The following is a 10,966-nucleotide window of genomic DNA, read 5'->3' as shown; positions in this document are numbered from 1 at the left end:
TTTAAAAAATAATCGATACTATCGATAGTGCCAACGATTTTTTGCCAGCCCTAGTACACTACCGTTGTCGTTGGGTACACTTAATGGGTACTCGAGTGGATTTTTGTAGCCGAGTGTTAATCGAACTTATCATAGAAAACGATATTTCCAGATATTCCCTCTAGTATAGAATAAAAAGGTGTAAAGACATTTCAAAAGATATTTTTGTCTCAATTTTTTTTGTTAAAATAACCCCAAAAATCTATTAATTGTTTTTAGTTTATCACATATTTTATACTATGTTTTTGTTTATGACAACTTAAATATACTAAAAAATGTTATTTTTTGTTTTATGTTTTGTTTTATTATCATTATTATCATAATCATTAAAATTGCTTAATAATACATAATTATAATACAATTGCGAAAAAATACACATATAAATTCAATATTTTACAAGAATTAGGATTTTGTTGTGGTACGAATTTTGTCTAAAAATATTTATTTTGTTGCTAATTAAACCAAAAAGTAAAAAATGGTAAGTTTGTTGCATGGATGTTGTTGATGAGTTTTGGTTTTTGTTTTTTTTAACAAATTAAAATATTGTATTATTTGTTTTAATACTAATATTGCGCTTAAATGTGGCCATATTTTTTGTTGATTCCTTTACACCACTTTAGTAATGGAGTGAAAGAAAACACAAAAAACAAATTAAATTGAATTTGTTTTAAAAACTAATTATTTTTTACATGCTACAGGTTTTTGTTGTTTGTTTTGTTGTTATTTTTTCTTTTATATTATTATGTCTATTTACTATATAAAATAACAAATTTTGAATAAATAATTTTGATGTAGATTTTTTCAATCAAATTTTTTGTTTTTTTTTATCGTAAAATAGCGAAACAAAAACATAAACATAATAAATTAAATTAACAAACAAAAAAATTAAAAAAAAAATAATAATTAATAATTTTTTATGTTTTTTTCAAAATTATGTCAAATATTTATAAAAGTGTACAATGTTTTTTTAGTTACAACGAAAATTTTACTAACGAAAAATTTCTTAACTAAATTTGTTTTGTTTTTGTTGTTGTTTGTTTTATGTCTTACATTTTAAATAGTAGTAATGATTAAAGGGAGAGTGGGCCAAGGTAAGTGGGGCATGAGAGTATTATGTATAAGGATGTGCATCAATGTTGTCTGCAGTTGTTGTGTTGCTCTTAATTTATGCTTAAATTGATGAATGTTGGGGGAATGGTGTTTGCTTCGTGCGAAAACGAGTGAATATGTTTTTATCTCTTTTTAATTTCGTCCTTGATTGGTTGGTTTTTTGTGCCTTTTATTTGATTTTCTTTGTTGTTGTAAATTTTGAAGGTTTTAGTGTTTTGTATCGTTTATTTTGTTTATCCTAGCAAAATTTATGACAAATTACGCTGTCGAATCTTCAATGTCGTTGTCAATGCGTGATGATCGTATGCCTGTCTTGCCAGTCCATGGATAAATATCAGGACATGGCTGACATGTCTTCATGTAACGCACACCAGACTTGTGCCAGAGATTGCAGACCTTGGGGTTATTGCAACGTTTGGGACGATCCTGAAACGAGGAAAAAAGGCAAATAAATACATTTTATTAAATAAATAAAATTTTTTGTCCAACGCTTGAATTGGTTAAATCATATTTTTCCTACTTACCGAATAATCACATTGGAATGGCTGGAATGAGTTGATTCTCGACAATGGTGTGGGATCTCTCACCCATTGCAGGGCTTGCCAGTTGGTAACAATCCAAACATCAGGCATGGCATTGATGGTATCCAAGAATTTGATGAAACCTTCTTTGTGATGGGGTTGGGTGAACCAAGCAGCATGGTAGAACAAACCGAATGGAGCTCTGCAACCAAATGAAAAAAACCATTATTTATCTTTCAACCTCCTCCTCCTCCCCTTCTAACTCACCTGTTGGTTGTGTAATGTCTTTCGAAATTCTTCATGATCATCTTGGTTACACCTTCAGCTTCTGAGGGATTTGAGCAAGCATCACCCATAGAACAACGTCCACCATTCAAATCTTGCCACATTACCATAGGCACCTGCCATACACCGGGATAACTCTTCGTGGGGCAGGGTGGAATCATACAATCATGGAAAATCTTATAATCCAAGGTATAGGGCCATGATGGTGGACGATTTTCATAGACCGGCATTGACGAGTCATAGGTGAAATTCGAATCGTATAACATTTTGAACATTTTATTGCCACCAACGGACAAGAATGGAGCACGCATACCACGAACATCGGACAATTTAACACCACCATAAGCGGCAAGAATTTCACGTTGGCCAGCTACTTCACGGGTCCATTTCTTTTGGGAGAATTGTTCACCAAAACTGTGACTGTTGTTGTTTTTGGGAAGAGAAGAAATGGAATTAGTAAAGGGTAAATTTAGTTGATTTTTTTTGGGTTAGGGTTAGCGGTGGTGGTTCAAATGTGATTCGTGCAATTTTTTTTTTCCAGTGTTGGGTGCAGAGGTGTGTGTGTGATATATTACAGTGTGTGTGGGCTATGGTGTTTTTATTCTATTGTGAAACTAAAGTTAAGGGTTAAAGAACAATTCAGGTCGACATGGGCCGAAGCAGTCCAACGATGTAGATAAATAATCGGCGGCGCAAAATTGTCCAAAATTGGAAAAAGAGGAGGGAGAAATATTATCCACCTTGGTGGATAACAAAATTCGCCTTTGTGGATAACATTCTACGCCTTTGGTCATAACATTATTCACCTTAGTGAACAACCTTATCCACCTTAGTGGATAACATAAGCCAACTTAGTGCATAAAATTATCCACTTTGGTGGATACCATTATCCACCTGTGGATAAATTATCTACCTTAATGGATAACGTTATCCGCCTTTGTGGATAACATTATTCGCTTTTGTGGATAAAATTATCCACCTACGTGAATAACATTATCCACCTTAGTGGAAAAGTTTTCCACCTCAGTGTATAACATTATCCACCTTAGTGGAAAACTTTTCCACCTCAGTGTATAACATTATCCATCTTAGCGTAAAACATAATCCGAATTGGGATAAGTGGATAAATTATTCACCTTCGTGGATAAAATAATTCACCTTGGTAGATGACATTATTAAATTATCCTCCTTAGTGGATAAAATTATCCACCATTGTTGATTAAATTATCCACACTATACCTTTTTCGGATGTAATTCGAATAATTTAAATTGTAGTTCGAGAATTATATTTGTAATGCGTAACACTTCATTTGTAATTCGAGAATTCCATTTGTAATTTCAATTATTCGAATTATTCCATTTGTTATTCGACTTATTCCACTTACAATTCGAATTTTTCAATTTGTAATTCGAATTATTTTATTTGTAATTCGAAAAAGCCAGATATAAAATCAATACAAAAAATATTTTGTATTTTTTTGTTGTTGTTTCAAATAACAAATAAAATGATTCGAAAGACAAATGAAATAATTCAAATTACAAATGGAATAATTCGAATTACAAATAGAATAATTCGAAGTACAAATGGAATAATTCGAATTACAAATAGAATAATTCGAAGTACAAATGGAATAACTCGAATTAAAAATGGAACAATTCGAATTACAAATGGAATAATTCGAATTGCAAATGGAATAATTGGAATTACAAATGAAATGTTACGAATTACAACTAAAATTTTTCGAATTACATAGGAAACAGGGGTAGTGAATAATATTATACACAATATTATAAAGAACATCAACGCTTGTGGAAAAGATTATCCACGATTGTGAAAAAGAATATCCGCGGCTTGTGAAAAAGAATATCTACGCTTGTGAAACAGAATATCCACGCTTGTGAAAAAGAATATCCATGCTTGTGAAAAAGAATATCCACGCTTGTGAAAAAGAATATTCACGCTTGTGAAAAAGAATATCCACGCTTGTGAAAAAGAATATCCACGCTTGTGAAAAAGAATATCCAAGCTTGTGAAAAAGAATATCCACGCTTGTGAAAAAGAATATCCATGCTTGTGAAAAAGAATATCCACGCTTGTGAAAAAGAATATCCACGCTTGTGAAAAAGAATATCCAAGCTTGTGAAAAAGAATATCCACGCTTGTGAAAAAGAATATCCACGCTTGTGAAAAAGAATATCCAAGCTTGTGAAAAAGAATATCCACGCTTGTGAAAAAGATTATCCACGCTTGTGAAAAAGAGTATCCACGCTTGTAAAAAAAGAATAACCACGCTTGTGAAAAAGAATATCCACGCTTGTGTTTAAGATTATCCACGCTTGTGAAAAAGAATATCCACGCTTGTGAAAAATAATAGCCACGCTTGTGTATAAGATTATCCACGCTTGTGAAAAATAATATCCACGTTTGTGTATAAGATTATCCACGCTTGTGAATTAGATTACCCATGCTTGTGAATAAGATTATTCACGCTCGTGAATAAAATTATCTACCCTTGTGGATAAGATTATCCACGCTTTTGAACAAGATTATCAACGATTGCAGATAAAATTTTCCACGGTTATGGATAAAATTAACCCATCCCGTGGATAAACTTGACACAGCATGTGGATAATATTATCCATATGTATGAATAAGATTATTCACTCTGGTGGATAAAATTGCCCACGCTTGTGGATAAATTATTCACTCTTGTGGATAAGTTATCCACTATTGTAAATAAACTATCCACGCTTGTGGATAAAATTATCCACGCTTGTGGTTAAAGTTATCCGCGCTTATGGATAAAATTATCCACGGCCGTGGATAAAATTATTTTCTCTTGTGGATAAAATTATCCACGTTTGTGGATAAAATTATCCACGTTTGTGGATAAAATTATCCACGTTTGTGGATAAAATTATCCACGTTTGTGGATAAAATTATCCACGTTTGTGGATAAAATTATCCACGTTTGTGGATAAAATTTTCCACGTTGGTGGATAAAATTATCCACGTTTGTGGATAAAATTTTCCACGTTTGTGGATAAAATTATCCACGTTTGTGGATAAAATTATCCACATTTGTGGATAAAATTATCCACAATTTTATGCACAAGCGTTGATAATTTTATGCAGAAGCGTGGATAATCGTATCCGCAAGCATGAGTAAATAATTTTATCCACGGGTGTGGATGATTTTAACCTAATGCTTGTATAATTTTATTCACAAGTGTGGATACTTTCATCCACAAGTGGATAATTTTACCCACAAGAGTGGATAATTTTATCCACAGGCTGAAATAATTTTATCCACAAACGTGGATAATCTTTACCACAAACGTGGATAATCTTTTCCACAAGCGTGAGTAATACTATCCACTGGCTGGGGTAATTCACATTGTGGACAATTTTATGGATAAGATTATCAACGTTTGTGGATAAAATTATTTCAGCCTGTGGATAAAATTATCCACTCTTGTGGGTAAAATTATCCACTTGTGGATGAAAGTATCCACACTTGTGAATAAAATTATACATGCATTAGGTTAAAATCATCCACGCCCGTGGATAAAATTATTTACTCATGTGGATAAAATGATCCACACTTTTGGATAAAATTATCCTCGTTTGTGGATAAAATTATCCACATGCTGGGACAATTTTATCCACAAGCGTTGATAATCTTATCCAAAGCGTGGATAATTTTATGCAAAAGCGTGTATAATCTTATCCGCAAGCATGGATAATCTTCTTCACAAGCATGGATAATCTTATCCACAAACGTGGATAATGATTTCCACAAACGTGGATAATTTTATCCACAAGCGTGAGTAATACTATCCACTGGCTGGGGTAATTTTATACACATAGTGGACAATTGTATGGATAATATTATCAACGTTTGTGGATAAAATTATTTCAGCCTGTGGATAAAATTATCCACTCTTGTGGGTAAAATTATCCACTTGTGGATGAAAGTATCCACATTTGTGGATAATATTATACAAGCATTAGGATAAAATTATCCACGCCCGTGGATAAAATTATTTACTCATGTGGATAAAATGATCCACACTTTTGGATGAAATTATCAACGTTTTTATATACAAGTGTGGATAATTTTATTTAAGGGCTGGGATAATTTTGTCCACAGACGTGTCCCAGCATGTGGATAATTTTATCCACGTCTGTGACAAAATTATGCCAGCCCTTAAATAAAATTATCCACACTTGTATATAAAAATATCTGCGCTTGTGGATAAAGTTATCCACGCTTGTGGATAAAGTTATCCTCGCTTGTGGATAAAATTATACCAGCATTAGGATAAAATTATCCACGCTTGTGAATGTGCTGGAATTAGGATAAAATTATACCAGCTTGTGGATAAAATTATTTAAGCGTGTGGACAAAATTATCCAGGCTTGTGGATAAAATTACCCCAACTTGGGGATAAAATGATCCACGCTTTTGTATCTACCTTGCAAAAAAAGTTTCCAATTATACATACTTGTGGATGAAATTATTCACACTTCTGGATAAGTAGTTATCCACGCTTGTGGATAAATTTCTCCACTTTGCTAAAAAGTTTCCTTTTATTTTAACATCAGAATTCCCACCTTATTTATGTTTTCGTTAATACTTGTTTAGTTTTTGGCTATTAATATGGTGTTGTTGTTGTTTTTTTTTTTCAAAATTATTTACGTGCTCTGTTTTGTTCTAACTACGGTGTTACGTTCGCTCACTACAACGTTCATTATTTGACAAAAAGAAATACTTACGACACGGTATGTGAAGCCATTTCATGGCCATCAGCATACAAATTTTGTACTTGACTGTAATCGGTCCATTCATGAGAGACATAGAAAGTGGCCGTTATGGGACAACCATTTGGATTAACACGGCCCTTTTCGAATAGGTCAATATACAATTGTTTATTCAAATCATTAACGGAATCATCGAAGGTAATCAAAACAATTTGGGGGACACTTTCCACAGGTAGATCACCTATTATCAGGTTTTGGGGTTGGGGTTCAATTTCAATTGGACAGATTTGGGGAATTTTCAGGGGCAATGATATTTAATGACAAGGAGGCGGGGGAAATGATTTAAGGGAAGCCACATGAAAATAAAATAAAATTTATAATAAAACAAATTAAAATAATAAAAAAGCAATGGAATCGTAAAAAAATAAAAGCAAAAAATTATAAGTAAAAATATTTGCGGGGCTGAAGAACCAATAAACGAAAAACACAGAATGACATGATCTCATGATGTATGCTCTTTCTTTCCCATGGTTTGGTAGGTAGGTCTGATGTGGTTGCTGGTGGGTTTTTTTGAACACTTACGACACAGTATGTGAAGCCAATTCATGGCCATCAGCATACAAATCCTGGACCATGCCATAATCGGTCCATTCATGTGATACATAGAATGTCCCACGTATGGGACATCCATTGGGATTTTTACGCGTTTCATTATTGAATAGCTCCTCATAGAGTTCTATGTTTAACATACTGACAGCATCATCGAATGTGATCAAAACAATTTGTGGTGTTTCTTCAACATTTAAATCTCCTAAATTTGTTCGGTAATAAAATTATTTTTTGGTTATTTTTTTCTAAGAGTTAAGGCCTTGGGACATAAGCGACTGGCTTTCTTGTTTATGCTATTTCTGGTAAAAAAATTAAAAGGCAAAGGGCAACCTTGTTCGGATTTTTTTTTTCTACCAGAAATTACTTAACCAAGTAACCCAAGATGCTTATGAGCCGATACCTATATTCTTTTTTGTATTCTTTTCCTTTCGTTTTAATTTAAAAAAAATTTTAGAATCCTTTCTACTTACCGGGTATATCTTTACCACCGCAATAACAATCGGGCAATAGACAAACATCCTTACGGCACTTGGCAGCTGTCTTGTCGGGTGTGGGTTGAGGATACAAAGGTTCTGGGCGAGATGGTGGATTCTTGTAGATATCAATGAATTCTTGGGCCTTGCTAACAATGGTTCCAGATGGTTTCAATGTGGGACGTGTACGGCTAAAATGAAAAGGAGAGAAAGAGAAGGGTTTAGAATGCAACGAACTCAAAAGATTGACAGAGACAAATTTTTTTCTGCCGAGGAAAATCCAGCTTGAATTACTAAAGCTTGGTTTCTATAGAGATATGGTTTTTTATTTTATACTTACGGTGGATGCGTTCCACGATTACTGGTCACAGGTGCTGATCCAATATCTCCCTGATTATAACTGTTCGATGAGGATGATGAACTACCACGATTCCTGTTGCTATTCGAATTAAGTCTGATTATTTTCACACAATCAAAATAAATTTTATTTTGCAAATATAGTTGTTGTAGCAGAGTTTATATAATAAAATTTAGTAATTTTTTGAGGTTAGAAAAACAGTTAAGGAAAGGAAAAAAAGAAAAGAAAAAAACGAGATTAAGAGAAAAACAAAGGAAGCGATTAGAAAACAGGCAGTGTTATTCTTTAAATAATATATTCAAAATAATAGTAATATTAATAAAAAATAATTAAAATGTAAGCAGACAATAACAACAAAATGACACTTTATGAGAGAGCTTCTTAAAAACAAATTAAACAAATTTACAATGTTAGTAACAAAAAATAAAACTTGTGAAAACCAACACCTTTTACACATAACTTTCTAAGCTGAAAAAGAAAAATATTTATACAATGGATGATAAAACTTCTAAATTTTTGTTTTACAAGAAATCCCCAACAGAACTTATTACACAAAATTACAAAGGAGAAAAGTATTGCCATATATTTTTATACAGTGAGAACCAAAAAGTATTTTGTTTAAAGTTTAAAAGTCTTTAATTTTTTCTTTTTTTCATTTCAAGTGTAAAGTGTAGAGTCTTTAAATTTTTTGTGATTGTCTTTAAGAATCGTTTCCATTCTATGTAAAACCTGTAAAAGAAATATTAAATCTGGATATATTTCAGAATTTCGAATTTTTGCAGCGTATTAGAAACGAGGCAAGAACATCGTCGTCGTTGGGTTCAAATTTCTAGGACATTTTTATTGACTTCATTCACATAAAGTATGTGCCAAATTTGCATTTTTTTTATTAATTTTAGCTTAATTTTCTAACAAATTTTCCAGTGTACGCAAAAATATTGAATTGAAAAAAGTAGATATTTTAAGTGTGAAAATTGTTGGGTGTCTAACTGATTGATGGTGTGGTAAAAATTAGATCCAGATTTAGTTTTTAAGAGTTTATGGAATTTTATAAAACTACAAATGAAATCGAAGAGTATGAAAATGAGAGCTACTATTTTGCCAAGATGTTTCAAAGATTATTTATGTTTGTTACGGAACTTTGATGGAAATCTACCATTAGTTATTGTCATACTTAACTTTAAGGGATCGTTAATGTCCATATATGTCAATGGATACCCGATACACGTCTCAATGACATTTAGATCAATCGATACGGTCTCACCAAAAATACTAATTACAAAACTCATTACAAACCCATTACTTTAACAAGACCATACCACTCGAACTAAATAGTTAATACTTATTTAATTGCTTATTTAAGTTGTAATTACTTATTTCGGGTGAAATGTCCTTGTTAAAATAATGGGTGTTCTTGCTGGGTGAAATCCGTTAAACATATTTTCCATATTCCCATTTTCTCGCTGTCGGGCATTGTACAGATCCATAAATAACTTTTGTCACACCACAGTTTAAGTGTCAAACATGAACATAAACCATTCACAGCTAAATTCAAACAAATGTTGTAAATGGTATTTATAGGCAGGCCCAAGATTCAGACATACCATCACAATGGCTCAATGATATTGGGCCTACTTTCTATCGCCGAGTTCAAAAGGCGTGAAAAGTTGTTCATGACTGACATACTCAAGAAATGTAAGCCGACATTACGCTGAGGAGATTTACCACCGCCGAAAATTTTGTTGTTCTGATCAGGGATTGAACTGCAGACCTACGGTGCCATGCGCTCCCGCAGGAGATGGCGTGTTCAACGATCCTGCGGACCCCATGTGAATCCCAAGAACATCACGGAGCGAGCGGTTCTTGCATCAGCGTTTGTGTTTCCCATGTTAGGGACAACTGTGTTAATTTGCATTAAGATCTGCATTTAATTTTACCCTGACAGACGACAGTTTCTGCATTTGTGAATCAGCTGATTGTTGGTTAACATGTATTTTGTTGTTGTTTGCACTGCAAATTTTTGGTTGCACTGTTTTATCATTTTGCACTGCAATATCCATTCCTTGTTACTCAATGCAAATCAATAGAATGTTCTTACAGTATTGCCATATTAAAATTAGTAAATGCCGTTTAAATTCAGTTCGATTTGCTGCATTAAGAATGCACGAATTAATTTGAATTAAGGGAGTTAATGCAAATTAACGCTGCCGTCTGTCTACGGAATGAGTCATGGGATTTATGTGCGGGTTTGTAGCCCTATGAAAAAACGAACCTATCCTGAAAATGTCTGGACTCTAGACACAGAGATGGGGCAGTTCACGCACTGGCGGATGTATATACTTGAAAAAACATTGATATTATCTTCTTCTAGAAATTTCGATGGGAAAAGTCAGAAAAAAACAAGCCTGTGTGAATTGAAACATTCATCTATTGACAATATCGAATGAAATACCGGTTACACAACAAAAATCCTTTTCACCAAAAATTGTGTACTTAGGGGTTTCCAGAATTTTGTGGCTCTTTTTGGACGTATGAACTTGCCAACAAAAATATATCAATATTAAGAGAACCAAAGTTTAGACCAAATAGGTTGCTCCGTTCAACAGACATAGCGCGTACCATTTTAGGGAATTTGGATTAAAGCTCAAAAGTGTTGAAGAGGAGGTACCTGAAGAAATGCATTGGTATAGTCCATTTTGGAAGTGGATCTTATTTTGGGAGTAATTTCTTTTCGATAGATAACACGTTCTCCAGTCATTTCAGTTGGTCGCCATATAACTTAGAGTTTTTGGTCCACAAGGAGTAG

At 33.2% G+C, this 10,966-nt stretch overlaps 1 protein-coding gene across 44 annotated transcripts in view; it reads right to left on the bottom strand.

The window, feature by feature from the left end:
* Nucleotides 1–1,051: 1,051 nt before the first annotated feature.
* Cda5 (Chitin deacetylase-like 5) overlaps nucleotides 1,052–10,966 on the bottom strand; it is a 341,828-nt gene continuing 331,913 nt past the window's right edge. For 14 of the 44 annotated variants that reach the window (XM_073969804.1, XM_073969824.1, XM_073969832.1 and 11 more), the window contains 6 exons: nucleotides 8,143–8,256; nucleotides 7,800–7,993; nucleotides 6,736–6,961; nucleotides 1,938–2,375; nucleotides 1,674–1,872; nucleotides 1,052–1,575 (listed from right to left, as the gene is read on the bottom strand). In XM_073969804.1, the coding sequence (XP_073825905.1) occupies nucleotides 1,408–1,575; nucleotides 1,674–1,872; nucleotides 1,938–2,375; nucleotides 6,736–6,961; nucleotides 7,800–7,993; nucleotides 8,143–8,256 (1,339 nt within the window). In that variant the 3' untranslated portion in view covers nucleotides 1,052–1,407. Of the gene's footprint in view, nucleotides 1,576–1,673; nucleotides 1,873–1,937; nucleotides 2,376–6,735; nucleotides 6,962–7,302; nucleotides 7,532–7,799; nucleotides 7,994–8,142; nucleotides 8,257–10,966 lie in introns of all 44 variants that reach the window. The other 30 variants (XM_073969835.1, XM_073969801.1, XM_073969812.1 and 27 more) reach the window with 3 other exon arrangements.

Source organism: Musca autumnalis, unplaced genomic scaffold (assembly GCF_047663935.1).
Source record: "Musca autumnalis isolate F117 unplaced genomic scaffold, ASM4766393v1 scaffold_2, whole genome shotgun sequence".
Lineage (NCBI taxonomy): Eukaryota > Metazoa > Arthropoda > Insecta > Diptera > Muscidae > Musca > Musca autumnalis.
The sequence above is the reverse complement of the archived record's forward strand: the minus strand, read 5'-3'. Positions and strand labels throughout refer to the sequence as shown.